Source organism: Nicotiana tabacum, chromosome 9, assembly GCF_000715075.1.
Source record: "Nicotiana tabacum cultivar K326 chromosome 9, ASM71507v2, whole genome shotgun sequence".
Lineage (NCBI taxonomy): Eukaryota > Viridiplantae > Streptophyta > Magnoliopsida > Solanales > Solanaceae > Nicotiana > Nicotiana tabacum.
In genome coordinates this window covers 407,391-427,884 of record NC_134088.1, presented here as the reverse complement: position 1 = coordinate 427,884, position 20,494 = coordinate 407,391, and the positions used below count along the sequence as shown (strand labels likewise).

General features: G+C 33.2%; 1 protein-coding gene across 1 annotated transcript; it reads left to right on the top strand.

Annotated features, from left to right (window-relative positions):
• The first annotated feature begins 12,671 nt into the window (after window positions 1-12,671).
• LOC107765015 (xyloglucan endotransglucosylase/hydrolase protein 24-like) lies at window positions 12,672-14,501 on the top strand. The gene is made up of 3 exons (XM_075221339.1): window positions 12,672-12,992; window positions 13,291-13,484; window positions 13,973-14,501. Exons 1-3 carry the CDS (start codon window positions 12,726-12,728, stop codon window positions 14,328-14,330), a joined length of 819 nt encoding a protein of 272 aa, XP_075077440.1. The 5' UTR covers window positions 12,672-12,725; the 3' UTR covers window positions 14,331-14,501.
• Window positions 14,502-20,494: the final 5,993 nt, after the last annotated feature.

Here is a 20,494-nt window from a genome sequence, read left to right as displayed (position 1 = left end):
TGTTGCTTATCTTCCTTGGCAAAGGAAGAAAGAAATGGGCTAAAAGGAGGAAAACTTCCTATCTCTGATACTTTCTATTTAATGGGGACAACTGATCCGACGGATACTTTAAATCCTTATGAAGTCTGTGTTATTCTGTAAGTATATTTTAAATGCATCATATATGACCCTTGAGTAAAAGTTTAACTAACCTAATAAGTAATTGTTTTGACCTAGTAATTTCAACACATGTATGTTTGTAACTTGTGTCATCTTTTGATGCTATGCCTTTACTTTTAAGAAGTCAAACTGGAAACTTACAAAGTAAAACTCAACAATTTTATGCAGTGAACACGGACAGATATCTGGAGAGGTACTAGTATACAGGAATCCCGGACTTCGCAAAGTAGAGTGCAAGCATTGTGGTCAAGTCAATAATGTTAATCCAAAGAGGAATGGAACAATTGGTTTAAGGAAACATATTAAGCGTTGTCTTGCGCGTGTTCCTGAAATCCGTATTTAAGAATTAAGATTTAAGACTGTTTTTGTTGAGGGATGCCCTCTCTATTTAAGTTAATTCTGCTACAACTACTGCATTTGTTAAGTGTTAATTTTGGTAAGACTGTTGCATCTGTTGCACCTTGATAATTTATTGTTTTTATTGTTAATTTTGTTAAGCTGCTGCATCTGTTGGTTAAGACTGATGTTGTATCTGTTAATTGGTAATGCAGCCAGTAGATTAGCTATTTAGGTGCTGCATGTGTTGCATCTTTGTCTTTGAGCCTTTGAATTTTGAAATTTGAATTGTGCATACTACACTGTTGCACAGAATTGTGCACTTGTTAAAATGGCCTGGTTTGGAAAGATTTAAATAATTGTGGACTTGAGTAGTAATGGCTATGATTTTTATTTATTTATAGATGGCTAGAAAAGGATATTTTAATGGCTTCTTTAGCCTTTTTAGCTTTTGCTTAGCTGCAGACCTGCAGTTACATTAGAAACTAGAAAGTGACAGAACTATTACTAGTGTAAATTTACCAGCCTCAATTGGTTCTTACACTGAAAGTGAAATGCAACAATCTGAATGGGTCTTGGTTAAACCGAAACCGTACCGAAACCATACCGAACCAAAATAAGAAATGTCGAACCGTACCGAAATAATTTGGTATGGTATTTGGTATACACAATCGATAAACCGAATACCGAAATACCGAACCGAAATTCTTAAATACCGAATGCCCACCCCTAGTTTATTGCGCTTCATATGTTATTATCACCATTGTTCCCTTGCCGGGATGTTTGTTTTGACGGTATTGTTTCCTTACCGGGATGTTGTTGAAATATCATTGTTCCCTTGCCAGAAAGTTGTTATATTGCTCTTGTTCCCTTGTTGGGATTCCCTGTGATTATTGTTGGACTATAAATGGGAGCGGGTACCACAAGATATGATGAAATGGGAGCGAGTGGTATGCCTACCACAAGATATGATGAAACGGGAGCGGGTGGTACGCCTACCACAAGATATAATGAACTGGGAGCGGGTGGTATGCCTACCACAAGATATGATGAGCTGGGAGCGGGTGGTACGCCTACCACAAGATATAATAAAATGGGAGCGGGTGGTACGCCTACCACAAGATAAAATGAAATGGGAGCGGGTGGCACGCCTGCCACGAGATACAGGAATCGGGATCGGGTTGCACACCTGCAACAAGATGTGAAAAGAAAGTGAAATCTGCCTTTGTTTCCTCATTCTTGTTAGTGGTTGGTTTTGATTCCTTCATACTTCCCTTGATGTTCTGTTTTACATGTTATTCCCCGAAGCATGTTTCCCCCTCCTATCTTTATTTGTTTATTTCTGTATTTTTTTTCCGCCGTGTATATATATAATTGCACAGGTTTATCTGAAGTCTGTTCCTAGCCTCGTCACTACCTCACCGGGGTTAGGCCAGGCATTTACTAGCACATGGGGTCAGTTGTGCTGATGCTATACTCTGCACTTATGTGCAAATACCGGAGCAGCACCAGGTCAGCAGCAATAGCTTCGGAGCCAGCCTTCAGTCCACCGAGACACCGGAGTAGCCCTACATGCGTCCGCAGGCCCAGCGTCTCTTTTATCCATTTAGATGTTCTGTTTTCTTTTGTATCCGAGACAGACTATATTTTCTTTTTCAGACACTTGTATGTAGCATTCCTAGACAGTCCGTGAATGTTGTGACACCAGTTTCTAGGTAGAGATATATGCTGGATTTTTATTTGTATCAGTTTTAATATCATACTTATCTAAGTCTTCCGCTTAAATTTCATCTTTCGTCATTATTTAAATGCTGATTACCTGCTAATTTAATTGGTTAAAAGGCTAAAATGAAAGAGGTGAATTTTCGCATTTCGTGGCTTGCCTAGCTTCTATGAGTAGGTGCCATCACGACTCCCGAGGGTGAAAAATCCGGGCCGTGACAGTTATCAAGACATTGAATTTTTGTAATATTGTTAACTTCTCGAAAAATCAAAATATTTATAAACCAAATTCCAAGAGAATATGTGTGTGCGTATTATATATATATATATATATATATATATATATATATATATATATATATATATATATATATATATATATATATATATATACATATATATATATAAATGAATAAAATTTGCATTGTGATTAAGCCAAGTGACAAATTATTATAAAGCCACTTGGCAATTTAGGATAATATTAATACTAATACTTAATTAAATTAAAATATATTTTTACGAACCTGAATGAAAAGAAAGTGAATAGTTTTGTAAAGATATTGTTTGTCGTATCTTAATTAATAAGATTTAAAAAAATTGTATTGAAAGATATAAACAATGCCTCTATCTTAATTAATTATAAAGATAAATATAGGTATTATAAAAAATACGATAAATTTAAATATTAATATTATAAATAGAATTAAAAAATTAAAAGAAAAAGATAATATATATATAAATCAAATAACTCAAATCACAAATTTGTATCTGCGCATCGCCCGAATACTAATACTAGTTTATCTTATCAAACAAATATTACAGAGCCAGAGATAGTACTGGCATAAAATTTAATCACATAAGCACCTACACTAGGCCAATAAAGTTTGTTGTAAGCGTCCACGCATGCAAATTTTTACCCTGTTTTAATCTCTCTACCTTCCTTATTGAAGCTGGCTGATGTACGGACCTTTTTTTCTTCTTTTTGCGTGTTATTTTTTGGACCCCGCGCATAATGCCGATCTGCCTTTTTTTTTTTTTTTTTTTTTTTTTGCGTGTTATTCCATGAGCCAATACACAGTCCTTAACTTTATATAATTAAGAAAGATTTAAAGAGATTCAGAAAAATTAAAAAACCAAATTAGAATTAAAAAAGCATAAATTTCATTCTAAAGCTACTAATTACACAAATAAAATTATTTAAATTTATTAGTTGTATATTAGAAAAAGAAATCGTATAAATGAAATATAAAGTTTTTATTAGCATCAAATAATCGTTAGGAAAGACTACCACCTCTTGTCATTGCAACATATTATCACGACCCAAAATCCCTTCGAAGGAGTCGTGATGACACCTAGTCTTTAAACTAGGTAAACCTAACATTAACTGAGATAACATTTACATTTTGCTAACTTTAATTTAAATAACTCTTAACAAATTACAACTCCCAAAACCGGTGGTACAAGTCATAAGCCTTTCTAAGAATAGTTATACAAAAATAAATAAATAAATAAATAAATAAATATATATATATATATATATATATATATATATATATATATATATATATATATATATATATAGACACATACACGCATACATATACATATATACATGCACAATAAGTGTATGCCTAAATAAAATTAATTCATCGGATACGGCCTTGTGAGAAATAGTTACCATGACTAACATAATTTTTGAGTTTTAGGGTCATGAAATAGGAAAATTTGGGAATCGAGCGCTCCAGTTTTAAGGCCCTAAAACGCCACAAAACGAGTAAGGGTGATGACAAGACGATGACTATTCTTCCTTAGGTCGTTTTTGATAGGCCGACAAAATTTTAGACAATACGGGTCCGGTGGCCCGAGCCCATACAGTAAAATTATTATGTGTTTATAGACATGATAATTTTCCCGAATTTAGTTGACGAACATCAATTGATCTAAAAATTGGTGGAACCAACGGATACTACCTTGCGAGCAATACTCACCGTAACTAACACTAATTTTTAGTGTTTAGGGATCTTGAAAAAGGAATTAATGATTACGTCTATTTTTTGTTGTGTTTAGATACGTAATGATTTTCCTGAGTTTGGTTGATGGACTCCGATTTGCCTAAAAATTTATCAATGCATTAGATTTTACCTTGTGAGCATTTTCACCATGATTAATTAATATTTTTTTTTGGCATTTTAGGATAATAAAATAGGAATTAATATTTATATTTATTTTTTCTAATATTTATATACATGATTTTCTTGAGTTTGTTCGACGGATTAGGAACGATCTATTACATTTTCACCATGATTAACATCTATTTTTTCTATTGCATGTTAGTCTTTGAACTTGAAAGTTGAATCTTAGCTAGGTGACAGCTTATGAGGTTTATTAGAACACATTGTTGGGGTTTTTAAGCATTAATGAGGCTTAAAAGAGGGTGAATGGGAAATGAAGGGAAATAAAAATTTTAAGTGAAATTTAAGTTTTCCCCCTTGACGAAGGAACATTGTCCCATATTGGAAGAAGAAGAGGTTTTTATGGGTATATAAGCAATTGCTCTTCTTCTAGCTCTTAAAGAGTTGAGAAGAAGGCAAGCGTTGTACCGTTGCTCGCTCGCTCGGCTCGGCTTCGGCTTCGGATTTGGTCAAATGATCGATTAATTTTTTGGACAAAATTTATTGTTAATAATAAAATATTAACAGAAATGTTATTAAATATTTGTTTTAATAACATAATATTAATATTAAAATAAATATTAATATTAAATCCTCAAATCCGTTTTTCAATTGTGTAACTGAAAATTAAACTACCCTCTTCAATTTTTCCTCTTTATTGTTGAGTAAATAGCCATTTATGTTATGGCGTTTATGCTGTGGTCGTTTTGCATAAACAACCATTCAGAAGAGTTGCACCTCTTTAGATTTCTGCCCAACTTTGGCTAAAAATACAAGACTATTCTGCTCAGAATTTCCATACGATTGTTTTAGTTTCTCCTCCTTCTTCTGTATACTTTTAACATTAAACAAAGCAACAGTAAGTATGATTTGCTTCCGAACTTTATGTTCGCTGAAACACTGGGGTTTGAAGTACCACTGCACCAGTGTGTAATTCGTTCTATCCTGGGCAGAAATAATCCATAACCTTGGGTACTAGGAGGGGATTAAATTCCTTAAGGAAACACTGTGAATTCAGTGGACTTGAATTGGTTTCTGTTTTTGTTCATTTATATTTTCCAGAATTATTTTACAAATACAGTTTAATAACAAGCTTAAGGAATTTAATATATTTTATGTACTTGTACTCACTGTTTCTGGAGAATAAAACCTTTGTGGTTTTGTACTCTATTAGAGATGAAAATCTACGTGATTTTAACGTTTGTGTCATTCTTTTACAGAAATGACTAATGATAACGGAAATCAAGCTGTTCCGATGGTGACTGCCAATGCCTCAACGAGCTGAACAACACCGACAGCATTGGAACCGGCGGAGAAACCCAAAAAAATTTTTGGGATTAATTTCAAGCGCTGGCAGCAAAACATGTTCTTCTATTTGACTACTCTAAGTCTCCAAAAGTTCATTAAGGAAGATGTTCTTGTGTTGTCCGATGAAACTCCAGAAACTGAATGCTTTCTCGTGATTGAGGCGTGGAAGCATTCAATTTTTTTATGCAAGAATTATATTCTAAGCGGGTTGGAAGATGCTTTATATAACGTCTACAGTGGCGTGGAAACATCAAAAGAACTGTGGACAGCGCTTGAAAAGAAATACAAAACCGAAGATGCTGGGTTGAAGAAGTTCGTTGCTGCAAAGTTTTTGGACTACCAAATGGTAGATAGCAAGTCTGTTATTACCCAAGTCCAGAAATTGCAAATGATTATTCACGGTCTCCTTGTTGAAGGTATAAATCAAATTAATACTGATGTTAAAAGTAGTAATCTTAGTATTATTACTAACAGAAATTTCATTAAAGGTCTTGTCATCAATGAAGCATTCCAAGTAGCAGCGATGATTGAGTTGCCTCCTTTGTGGAAGGACTTCAAAAACTACTTGAAACACAAATGCAAGGAGATGTCCCTTGAAGATCTCATTATTCGGTTGAGAATCGAAGAAGACAACAAAGCTGCTGAAAAGAGAGGTCGTGGAAACTCAACAATAATGAGAGCAAATATTGTTGAAGAGAATAAAAAGAGGAAGAAGGCTTCTGGATCGAAATACAACCTAAGCAACAAGCGGTTCAGTGGAAATTGCTACAACTGTGGAAAAGCCGGACACAAATCTACGGAGTGTCATGCTCCGAAGAAAGACAAGAAGAAGGGTCAAGCAAACATGGTTGAAAAACATGATGATGTTGATGACTTATGTGTCATGCTTTCCGAATGCAACTTGGTGGGCAATCCTAAGGAGTGGTGGATTGATTCTGGAGACACTCGCCATGTTTGTGCTGTTTGAGAAGCTTCTGCTACTTATGCTCCTATTGGATCCGATGAGACGCTTTCTATGGGAATGCTGCAAAGGCCAAGATTGAAGGATGTGGGAAGATATTTCTCAAAATAACTTCCGGCAAAGTGGTGACTTTGAACAACGTCCTTCATGTTCCCGAGATTAGGAAAAATTTAGTCTCTGCTGGACTTCTTGTTAAGAATGATTTTAAATGTGTTTTTGTTTCCGATAAGGTTGTAATAAGTAAGAACGAAATGTTTATAGGAAAAGGTTATCTCACTGAGGGCCTTTTCAAGCTGTAATGGTTGTTGAAAATAATAATAAAATTTCAGCTTTGTCTTACTTACTTGAGTCAAATGAATTATGGCATATACGTTTGGGTCATGTTAATTATAAAACCTTGCAAAAAATGATTAATTTGGAAGTATTGCCTAAATTTGAATGCGATAAATCAAAATGTCAAATATGTGTGGAATCGAAGTATGTTAAATATCCTTATAAGTCAGTTGAAAGGAATTCAGATCCTTTAGACTTAATTCACACAGATATTTGCGATATGAAGTCAATACCATCTCGCTGTGGAAAGAAGTATTTCATAACTTTTATTGACGATAGTACTCGATATTGCTATGTTTACTTACTTAATAGTAAAGATGAAGCAATAGACGCATTCAAGCAATACAAAAATAAAATTGAAACGTAACTTAACAAGAAAATCAAAATGATAAGAAGTGATATGGGGTGGTGAATATGAATCTCCTTTTGAACAAATAGGTTTAGAATATGGAATTATTTATCAAACAACATCCCGTTACACGCCCCAATCTAATGGGACTGCAGAAAGAATTAATCGTTCATTAAAGGAGATGATGAACACATTATTGATAAGTACTAGTTTGCCACAGAACTTGTGGGGGGGAAGCGTTCTTACGGCTAGCCGAATACTAAATCGAGTACCCCGTAGCAAAACGCAATCCATTCCATATGAAAAATGGAAAAGAAGGAAGCCTAACTTGAATTATTTTAAAGTGTGGGGGTGTTTGGCAAAAGTGCAAGTTCCTAAACCCAAAAGGGTAAAAATAAGACCGAAAACCGTTGGTTGTATTTTCATAGGATATGCGACTAAAAGTAAAGAATATCGATTTTTGGTTCATAAATCAGAAAAACCCGACATTCATAATAATACGGTTATAGAATCAGATAATGTTGAGTTCTTTGAAAATATATATCCGTATAAAAAGGAATGCGAGTCGATTGGTGAAGGATCTAAACGACCTCGGGAAGAAACAAAAGAAAGTACACTTAACTAGGAGGATCCAAGATGTAGTAAACATCAAAGAACGTCTACTTCATTTGGACCAGATTTTGTGAAATGAGCCTCAAACATTTAAAGAAGTTATGTCTTCTTTGGAATCATTGTTTTCGAAAGAGACAGACAATAGTGAAATAGAATTCATGCTGAACAACTATACATGGAAATCGGTTGATCTTCCTCCAGGAAATAAACTGTTGGGTTCTAAATGGATCTTTAAGAGGAAAATGAAAAATGATGGCACTATTAACAAATTTAAGGCAAGACTTGTGGTCAAAGGGTATATACAACGAGAAGGTCTTGACTATTTCGATACATACTCTCCAGTTACAAGAATTACGTCCATACGATCGTTAGTAGCGTTAGCTGCAGTTTATGGTCTTGAAATTCATCAAATGGATGTTAAGATAGACTTCTTAAATGGAGAGTTGGAGGAAGAAATTTACATGGAACAACCTGAAGGATTTGTGGTTCCAGGTAAAGAAAAGAAGGTATGTAGACTTGTTAAGTCCCTTTACAAACTAAAACAAGCACCCAAACAATGACATGCGAAATTTGACAAAACAATATTGTCAAATGGGGTTAAAATAAATGAATGTGATAAATGTGTGTACATTAAAAATGTTCCAAATCACATAGTCATTATTTGTTTATATGTGGATGATATGCTGATAATGAGTAATGACATTGCCAACATAAATGCGACTAAGCGCATGCTAACTGGCAAGTTTGATATGAAAGACTTGAGAGTTGCTAATTTAATTCTGGGAATTAAGATCTATAAGACTTCTCAAGGTTTGGCATTGTCAGAATCTCATTATATTAAGACAGTACTTGAAAAATTCAAGCACTTGGGCTTTAAAGTTACAAAGACTACAATTCACGTGAATCTTGCATTAGCAAAGAACAAAGGCCAAAACATATCACAATTGGATTATGCTCGTGTGTTGGGTTGCTTAATATACATTATGAATTGTACATAACCAGATATAGCTTGTGCTATAAGTAAATTGAGTCGATATACGAGTAATCCAGACCAATATCATTGGATGGCCATGAAATGAGTTTTGGGGTATTTAGTACATACCTAGGACTTTGCTTTGCACTACAGTAAATATCTTGCGATCATTGAGGGATACTGTGATGCAAATTGGATCGCCGAATCAACTGATTCCAAGTCCATAAGTGGATATGTATTCACTATTGGTGGAGGAGTGGTATCTTGGAAGTCGTCCAAACAAACTTGTATTGCCCGCTCTACAATGGAGGTTGAATTCATAGCCTTAGATAAAGCCGGTGAAGAAGCTAAATAGCTCCGAAATTTCTTGGAAGATATTCCATTTTGGCCCAAACCGTTAACACCAATATGCATACATTGCGATAGTCAAACGGCAATTGGAAGGGCTGAGAGCGTTATGTATAATGGTAAATCTTGTCACATACGACAAAGACATAAAACTGTGAGACAACTACTCTCTAGAGGAATTATCACGATTGACTATGTAAAGTCAAGTGATAATGTGTCGGATCCACTTACAAAAGGCCTAACTAGAGAGGTAGTTGAGAAATCATCAAGGGGAATGAGACTGTGGCCGAGAACAAGTCATAGTGGCGGTAACTCTACCTAGAAGACTGGAGATCCCAAGATCTAGGTTCAAGGAGATCAAACAAAGTCATTAATGACGGTTCAATATTATCAACTAATTTTTTGGTCCATTATCGTGATGAAACAACGTTCAGTACCAAGGATAAAGCATTGAGGCTTTTTAATGATTTCTAAATTTGATACGGAGTATATCAAATAATGTATCTACGGGATGACATGTTTAGGAATCAACTATGTAAGTGTGAAGTGTTAGCCACTTCAAGGAGAACTTTGTAAGGCTAGTTCTCTATGCACTTATGAAACCAGGCGGTGTTTATGGCTGAAACGAACACAACAATGAGAACCAAAGATGGTTAAGGGTTGGTTGTATGACTTGTGGTTGTCTAGGTATACACCAAAGTTCGACGGTTCAATGATATCAAATCTACCGATTGATCGAGTATATCCGACATAAGTTCACTACGGAAAGTTCAAAGGGAAACCTATTTATCCAGATGCAATTAATCCTTGCTTGCGAATCATACAGTTTTCATGCGTATTTCCGTGAAATAGCCATTCCCCATTCATGTGGGGGATTGTCGGGGGTTTTAAGCATTAATGAGGCTTAAAAGAGGGTGAATGGGAAATGGAGGGAAGTGAAATTTTAAGTTTCCCCTTGATGAAGGAACATTGTCCCATATTGGAAGAGGAAGAGGTTTTTATGGGTATATAAGCAATTGCTCTTCTTCTAGCTCTTAAAGAGTTGAGAAGAAGGCAAATCTCGCGTCGTCGTCGTCGTCGCTCGCTCGGCTCGGTTTCGAATTCGGCTTCGGATTCGGATTTGGTCAAATGATTGATTGATTAATTTTTTGGACCAAATTTATTTGTTAATAGTAAAATATTAATAGAAATGTTATTAAATATTTGTTTTAATAACAGAATATTAATATTAAAATAAATATTAATATTAAATCCTCCAATCTGTTTTTCAGTCGTGTAACTGAAAATTAAGCTACCCTCTTTATTTCCCCTCTTTATTGTTGAGTAAATAGCCATTTATGTTACGACATTTATGCTGTGACCGTTTTGCAAAAACAACCATTCAGAAGAGTTACACCTCTTCAGATTTCAGCCCAACTTTGGCTATAAATACAAGACTATTCTGCTCAAAATTTTCATACGATTTTCTGAGTTTCTTCTCCTTCTTCTGCATACTTTTAACATCAAACAAAGAAACAGTAAATGTGATTTGCTATCGAACTTTGTGTTTGCTGAAACACTGGGGTTTGAAGTACCACTACACCAGTGTGTATTTCGTTCTATCCTGGGAGGAAATAACCCATAGCCTTGGGTATTAGGAGGGGATTAAATTCCTTAAGGAAACATTGTGAATTCAGCGGGCTCGAATTGGTTTCTATTTCTGTTTTCATTTATGTTTTTGTTCATTTATATTTTTCAGAATTATTTTACATATACAGTTTACTAACACACGCAGTTCTAGCATTTTCTCAAAGAAATTCACAATTTTCAGAATTATTTAGAAGGAAACGTGTGACTTATTAGCTGGCTTTGGTTTTTACAACTTCATGAAAAGTTTTATTGTGTGCCTCACATAATCGACATTAGTTGTGTGAGACTCCTTTTTGTCTTATAAATTTGTAAATCTTAATCTTACATTTTCGGATCCATAAAATCTGAATTTACAGAATCATGAGATAAAAAAATGTCTCACACAACTAGTGTTAGTGATAGGAGACAAAATAAAATTTTCCCAACTTCATAGTAACAAGTATGAATTGAATGTACTTTGAAAAGGACAGATGAATAAATGAAAAGACCAATCAAAATGCACATTTGGAATTGAAATAGTAAAAGAGCAAGCTAGTTGGAGTCAGTGCATGTATTTTTATTGGATTTTACAGTGAATCACCGACTTGCTAGTCAAATACTTTAAGAGGTCGTTTGGTAGAGTGTGTTAGAGAAAATAATGCATGCATTAGTTTTGTGTATTAGTAATGCTTTGTTTGATATACTTTTTCAGTCTATGTATAACTAATACAAGCATTAGTTATATACTTTATTTAGTATTATCCTATATATAGCTAATGCATAGAAAACCATGGCATTAGCTATACAAAGGCTATTAATGCATGCATTAGCATAATTAAAGACAAAATTATCCTTAAAGTCCCTTAAGTTAAAGAATATGGAGGGCATTTTTATAAATAATTAAATTTCTTAAAAATTATGCAATGCATTTTAATTTTTAATACATCACACCAAACAATGCATAAGAAATAATCTTTGTATAACTAATGCTTGCATTACTAACCCATGCATTACTAACCCATGCATTACTAATGCACCTTATTTAACATTATTCTTATATGCCCTACCAAACGACCCCTAAGGTTGTACAAGGATCCTGATCTTTGCAATGGTATGTGTTTGAATATTTTTGTAAGCGATGTCAATAGTAAAAAAAAGGATGAATAAATAAATAAATTATGATAATGATAATTAATATTATTTTTATAGTTATACTCAAAATTTTATTATATATATATATATATATATATGTAGAGAAAGCTGAAGAAGAAGAATATTATTCTATGACACCGCTTGGGCTATATATATATGATCCTACAATTTATCACTTAATCATAATAGACTAATATAATTTGATGTAAAGACTGAATGTATATATAATTTTTTATTTCGTGTTTGAATCAATGGTTTCACTTTCCAGTCTTGACTTTTCTCCCTCCATCTTTAATATTTATAGAAAGTAGATATAGGCAAATTGCAACAAAATGAAGGAAATACTAAAGTTGAACATCCAATGAAGGTGATAAGGAAAGACTGACTTTAATCAATTAAATATTAAACAAAAATATATGGGCTGTCACTTTGCTTTTTTATGGCATCATTTCCTATCCACTTACCTATAACTATCTGTCTCCAGCAATACACATCTTTTTTTCTTGTTTTCTTTTTACTTTGAACTTTCCTCTTCACTTCCTCTAGCCTAACCCCACACGCTCTACTTCTTTCTAGGTGAGGTGGGTGGGTGGGTGGGTGGGGGGTATAAACCCCTTATAAAAACCTACCTAGTAATCCAACTCTAAATCATCCAAACAAACTTGAATAATCTTGAAATCTTAGGAATTAAAGATGTCTTCTTTTACTTCTAAATTAGTACTAGCTCTTATAGTTAGTGCTTTTGCTGTTGCAACTGCAGGTACTATTGACGAAAATTTTGAAATAACATGGGGTGAAGGCAGAGCAAAGATGCTAAATAATGGAGAGCTTCTAACTCTCTCACTTGACAAAATCTCAGGCTCAGGTTTTCAATCCAAGAATGAATATCTCTTTGGTAAAATAGACATGCAGCTCAAACTTGTCCCTGGCAATTCTGCTGGCACTGTCACTGCTTACTATGTAAGTGTTTTTCCTTCTTTTTTTACCGGTCTAAGTTATTTTTTAGCGTTGACGTAACTAGTAAAGTTGTTGCCACGTGATCGGTAAGTTATGGGTTCAAACCGTAAAAACTTGCAGAAATATAGGATAATACTGCATATAATACACTCTTGTAGTCCGTTTCTTCCGGAACCCAGCACATAGCGAAATTTGAGTGCACTGAGCTGTTTTTTTTGGGTCTAAATCATTTCTTAACTAGCTAGATTATATGTTTATTGAGAGTTGAAATGGAATTGATATTTTTTTGAATTTATTGCAGTTGTCATCGCAAGGACCAACACATGATGAGATAGATTTTGAATTCTTGGGAAATCTAAGTGGTGATCCTTATACTTTACATACTAATGTATTTAGCCAAGGCAAAGGCAACAGAGAGCAACAATTCCATCTTTGGTTTGACCCTACTGCTGATTTTCACACTTATTCCATCCTCTGGAATCCACAACGCATTATGTAAGTTACCATATTATATTGTTACTTTAAATATAATATTTATTTTGATTATTACTTAACTTTTATTGTATCGTATGGTGAAGTTTGTCGTTTCATAGCAACTAAAAGTGTTACATGTGGTTGCATTGTTGCCTTATTTTTTCTCTCATTTTGTCGTTCTTTTTATTATTAAATAATTATACTTTATCCTTACCTCACCTTTTTATAGTAATAATTTACTTCCTACCCAACTTTTTCTTTATAGTATTCCAACTTTATTTTTAGTATTGTTGGTAAATGACATCGTAAAACGCCGTCAAACGAATAATCTATTCAAATATTGTATTCATCAAAATAATACATTATGAAACCAAAATAATACATTATGAAACGATTCGTACCAACCGTTCAAACAAGCTGTTAAAGAACTTTGACTATTTTTTCAAAATCTTTGACTTTCTTGGAAATAAATTTTGACTTAAGATTTTCTTGTTTTTTTGGTTGAACAGATTTTATGTGGATGGAACACCAATTAGAGAATACAAAAATTCAGAATCAATTGGAGTATCATATCCTAAAAACCAACCAATGAGAATATACTCAAGTCTATGGAATGCAGATGATTGGGCTACAAGAGGTGGACTTATTAAAACTGATTGGAGTAAAGCACCCTTTAGTGCTTCCTATAGAAACTTCAAATCTGCAACTTTAACCTCTGCAGCCAACAGCAATTCATGGTTAAATGAAGAGTTGGATAATACAAGTCAAGAAAGGCTGAAATGGGTGCAGAAGAATTACATGGTTTATAATTATTGCAATGATTCCAAGAGATTCCCACAAGGATTTCCTGCAGATTGTGCTATATAACAGCTGAGACCCTGAAAAAGGATTATAGCGTATATTCTTTTATTTATAATCTCTATTGTAATGATTCTTTTATTGTTTTGTACCAAAGATGCATTAATTCTTGAAGATTAGAAACAGTTAGTATTGTACCAAATTCGTATAGACAATGGATATTGATTTATTCTTTTATAAGCATTAGTTGTTAATTTTGAGCGGCAAATATATGAGCTAGTCCACTCATGATAAGAGTATATTTGGGACTAAATTCAAATGGAGGATAATTTATTTTATTTTTCATAATTGAGAAGCAATTCTGAACCAATCTACTAGTGATAAGGGTATGTCCGGAACCAATTTCAAAATAAGGGCAATTATTTTACTTTAGTTTTCCATAATTTAATTAAAATGGAAATTGAAGAATCGACTTCTTGATATAGTCCTTTTTAGGTCGAGAAGAATACTGCATAAGAGATAACCATTGTACCACCAAACAGAATCATCTGAGCTTTAATAAAATCGGAATGATATTGTGGATATCCTCCTAAAGATTTGATTTATTTAGATTAACCGTACAAAAATGATTTATACTATTGAATGTTGTTATGAAACAATAAAAGAAGAAGAAGAGTATTGCAGAGCAAATTAGAGAGGTCAGAAAGATTGAGAAATAGAACCATCTGATTTAATTCGTTCTCAATAGCCACGAGATGATCATCTAGAATTCTTATTGATATTGAGATGAATTACAATGGAATAGAACCCTCTATTTATAGGGAGAGATTGACTTAGTCACCAAGCAATAAACCCTAGAATCTCTCTAAATATAGACATTCACCTTAAATAGAATTCTATTTATAATACTCCCTCTTGAATGTCTATTCAACAGATAATGTGCCTCGTTAAAACCTTAACTAAATAAAACCCAATGGGAAAAAAAATTCTAGAGAAGGAAAAAGAGTACACATATCTAACAATACGCCTTTTGGTTGCCTCGTTAAAAACCTTGCAAGGAAAACCCAATGAGAAAAAACCTTGTAAGGAAAAAAGAGTGCAACGCGTATCAACTCCCCATGATGAGAGCGTCAATTCACTTCTTTGAGTATTTGCATTCCAATCTTGTGCACCATCTTCAAAACGATCTTTGGTAGAGACTTGATAAACAAATCAACCATATTAACTTGAATGAATATATTGCATCTTGAAATCATCATTCTTGATAGAGATGTAATATCTTCATAAACTTCCGTAGAATGGCCTTTTCAATATCTCCATAGAGGTATTCTCGCTATCACATTATCATGCTTATAGTTATAGCAAGATACATATATGCACAAATTGCACTTAGGATGTGGTACTTCAAGACCAAGAATTGTATATGCTTTAAGCGACTTAAATCCTTCATGGATTGTCATATAAGCCATATAATAGACTTTAGATGCATATCAAGTTTTTATGTCATGCTAGACATATAAGATATCGGAAACTGATTGCACATACCATTGACTTTATACTTTCAAGTATTTGAACTACATGTCCAAAACTACATGTCTTTCATATTAAACCAATTCTATTTGAATTGTGTATCGTCTATTTGGCCAATATTTTTGTATCTGTCTCGACAGCCTTAAGATTCCCATCTATACTTAGCGCTATGATAAATGTCGTCGACGAACATTTTATATCAGTTCCAATAATTTTTCATAAAGACATAACATAAAGATCTCTTCATTCATATATTCAGGTACCTGAATCTCTCATGAGATTTTATAAAGTGTTATGTCATGTGATCTTCTAGATCACTTACCTCCTTATTATGATCACTTTGATCATTTGCTCATCTTCTTTATCAAGAAGTTCTATTTGAAACCGATTTGTCTATACGCTTTAAGCGTACCATAGACTTTGTCCTTCTAGGACTTAATATGAGCATTTGCAATGAGAATATAGTTACTTTTTTTGGGTCAGCAAATGCGTATAGCATGCTTTGAAATATGTTGCAAACGAATTATCTTTTTATGAACTTCAAGTTCATATTATGATATTCGAGGATCTATATATACAAATGATAATCCGTTCCACGTAACTTTTTCTCAAACGTTTATCTTGTCTGCCCCTCATGTTAGAAAAACTAACTTGTTTCCTCAACTTTGAGAGCCCATCTTTGTGTGTCATGGTGCTAATCAAAATATACACCGCACATCAATAATAATAAAATGGAATTATTTGGTTCCTGACCCAGAACCACTTGTGAGTGGAGAATGTAATATACAAACTGATATAGGTAACTTTGTTCTCATAAGCAATAGTTTAGCTATTAAGTGGAGGCACTCAATAAATTATTTTGCTAAACCAACTGTGATGTAAACCAACTTATCAAGATAAACTTTCTTGAGTAGAAAATCTGGAAATTATGCTCGAAACTAAATTATTGAGCAAGTTACCTCGCAAAACATCATATTGTGGGTTAATAATAATCGCACATGTAACCATCTCATAGATGCATCTTATGTAGTATACATGGCAAGTGAATGAGCCCATATTCACTTTTGATATTTCCAGCGTTTATGGGATTCAATCCCAATTTTAGTTGGTCTACTAATTAATGAGAACAAGCAACCTAGGAGAATTCGTAAAGAACTTTCTAGTTCTTTAATGTTTACTCATGTGAATTCTCTTTTATTTTGCACATCATACTTAAATTGATATGACTAAACCAGCTATGCCAACTGGATATCAATAAACTCCAAGTTTATTATGATATGAGTTTTATATCAATAAAGTTCTACTTTATTGTGGCATTCTTTTATTTGTGTAGTACAAACTGAAGAATAAAGCGGGTAACTTTTCACATACATATTACCCCGCTACAAGTTGTAGTAATAGAAGATATTAAATCTTTCCTTTATTTATAGTCTCAATATAATCAACTGCTTTCGCGTGTACTCTGGAAACTGAATAAGTTTCTTTGAGACTTACTACAATACAATACCTTATTGGTAATCAATTGTGTTTCTCCAAAATATATAATTGGCTCTTCCAGAGCTCTCAATTAATTTTGTACTACCACATATTCATCAACATTCATATGGTCATATATCTCTTTCCAGGATAAAGTTATACCATTATGGTTATGGTCAAAATTATATGCAAGATATGTTTCTTGCATTAATGTTATTCTTTAATAATCGCATTACCAAAATATTTTGGTGTGCAATAGGTACGTGACAATGACCATTCATGCCATAATAATGACATTATTTTCTTATATCATCTCAAACCTCCTTTTAGAGGTGAGTGTGGTATATTCACTACCACTAGCACGTTTATATTCTTCCAAGAATGAATATGTATTCATAAATTAGATGTTGTCATATTCACATTATGAATGGATCATAATCATCTATATGTGCTTTATAAAATCTCATGTCAAATCGATGACAAATATTACTTTCACAAAGTGAATGATTATTTTGAGAATCCTTATTGTTCTCATTACCACAATGATGACGACTATAATTTCGTCTATTGCCACGTCCACATCCATTGATACATTCATAGTAATAATTTTTGTCTTCTTTCAGACTTATCACATACTGCTATCACTTTCTCTAAAGGGAATGAGAATGGAGCAAATTCAATGGGACGGGTTTTCAATTTTTTGCCCACAATCATACATGAATTTGATCATGGCAAGACATAGAAATTTTACCACTTTGCGTGGTTATAATATCTTTCAAACTCCATTAGAGTTGCAATCAAAATTTATCGTCTCTGCTTGTATTTAAAATCAAATTATAGAATGTCAAGAATTTGAAAGAGAAAAGTAAAATACTTACCTTAAATCCAGAATTTAATCATCAAGGAAGTTCAAAGAACAATTGACAATCATTATGCTCAATCCCAAAGCTTCTACTTGGTTAGAGCCTCGTGCTGATAACGTGTTATGAAATAATAAAAGAAGAAGAAGAGTATTGCAGAGCAAAGTAGAAAGAGAATTCTTATTGATATTGGGATGAATTACAATGGAATAGAACCCTCTATTTATAGGGAGAGATTGACTTAGCCACCAAGCAATAAACCCTAGAATCTCTCTAAATATAGACATTTACCTTAAATAGAATTCTATTTATAACATTTAATTTCCTTTGCCAAGTTATCATATTAGATTTATGAGTTTATGTACAATACAAAATATTTTTTTACTGTCAAATTAAATTGATCTATAATAATAAATACTTCTCAAAATTAAGCCTGATTTGGTAACATGAAATATCATTGTGGTGTTTGGCATAGTGAGCTTGTTTTCTTCTTTACGTAACACGACTTCAAAACAACGTCATCTTGACAAAGAAAAGTTCGACAAATTTTGACATTTTTTGTTGAATTTTTAGATCAACTCCTTGACATTGTTTTGACTGATTAGCACTTACTTCAAACTACAGTGAATTTTGGGAAGATTAAATTAATAAAAGTGTGTCTAAATAATATATACCATTTATCTATTGATTTGGCGTTAAATCCGAAGAAATATTTAATTCATCATTATGTTGGACTAGCCTAGAAAACTATAGCTTTTTACCAACTTCGAATCAAAAAGCTAACTCGAATCTTAAGCATGTATTAATTTATTATTTTTAAATAATAAATTAATTTAATATATATATATATATATATATATATATAATTTAACAATAATTAAGTTGTAAACATCATGTAAGAAAAAACAAATACCATACATTTATATTCTTGATGCATGGATCCAATGTAGGTAATTATCTCCATTCCCTTGACGATGATTATTTGGAGATGAACTGGCATAAAATATATGGAGGCTAATATAATGTTTGACATTTGTGGATTCAAATTTATCTATTAGTTTGGAAGAACATAAAGCTTGTTAAATTGAATATTCTTAGTTTTAAGACATTTTTGCTAAAAGAAATTGGGAACTACGGAAAAGGACGATTTATTTCAAATCGATCAAAATCCTTAAAATATGTAACTCGTCTGCAAATAAATCCTTCATTAAAAAATTTAAAACTTAAGCCCCTTACATAGTGAACACTCTAAAAGGGAACTTTTTCTTTTTAAATTTTTCATTTTGCATCAGTTTGTGAGTTATATTTGTGTAATATATATGCCCATAATGTAAGAAATTAAGTGTTTTATTTATAAATATAAGGGGTGTATTTTCAAATTAATTACTCCAATAGTCCAAAGATATTTTTATTAATTTTCTATCATTAAGTTAAACGGATTTTAGATTGGCTACCAAATTCCATCAAATCAGCAACAAAATTTGTCGGAAATACATGAGGAAGTAGTTATCTTGTTGAAGTAATATACTCACTGGCTACTATTTTCTTATTTGCTACTCCCTCCGTCTCATATTAACAGTCGTGATTACTAAAAATAGTTGTCTCAAAATATGTGTTTGGGTCATCACTTGTTTTAAAAATGAATTCTGTGTTCCGAGGCCTTAAAAACCTCTTTCTCTCTCACCTCGATTTGCGTACGCAGTCTGAGCGCGTAGCCGGAAAGCCATTATGTGAAAATCTTTGAAAAATGATGAATTTTGATTATAAAATGAATTAAGTCGACTTCGGTCAATATTTTAGATAAACGGACCCGACCTGTGTTTTGACGGTCCCGGAGGGTCCGTAGGAAATTATGGGACTTGGGCATATGCCCTGAATCGAATTCCAAGGTCCCAAGCCCGAGAAATAAATTTTTAAAGAATTATTTTTTGAAATTATTTATGAGATTTGGAAATGAATTGTGATTAGAACTCGATGGTATCGGGCCCGTATTTTGGTTCCGACGCCCGGTACAAATCTTATATGTGATTTAAGATAAGTATGTGAAGTTTGGCAAGAAACGGACTTGAAACGATGTGAATCGGATCATTTTTGAGAAAATTAAAAATTTGAAGTTCTTAAGGAAATTTCATGATTTTGATGCTAAATTCCTAGTTGTTGATGTTATTTCAGTGATTTGAATGCACGAGTGAATCTGTATGATGTTTTTAGGTTGATGTGCATGTTTGGTTTGGAGCCCCGAGAGCTCGGCTGAGTTTTGGATAGGCCACGAGGTGGATTTTGGACTTGATGAATTGCAGGTTTTATAACTGGTGTGTTCAGGCCTGCAGGCTTCGCATTTGCGAAGCATGGCTCGCAAATGTGAGG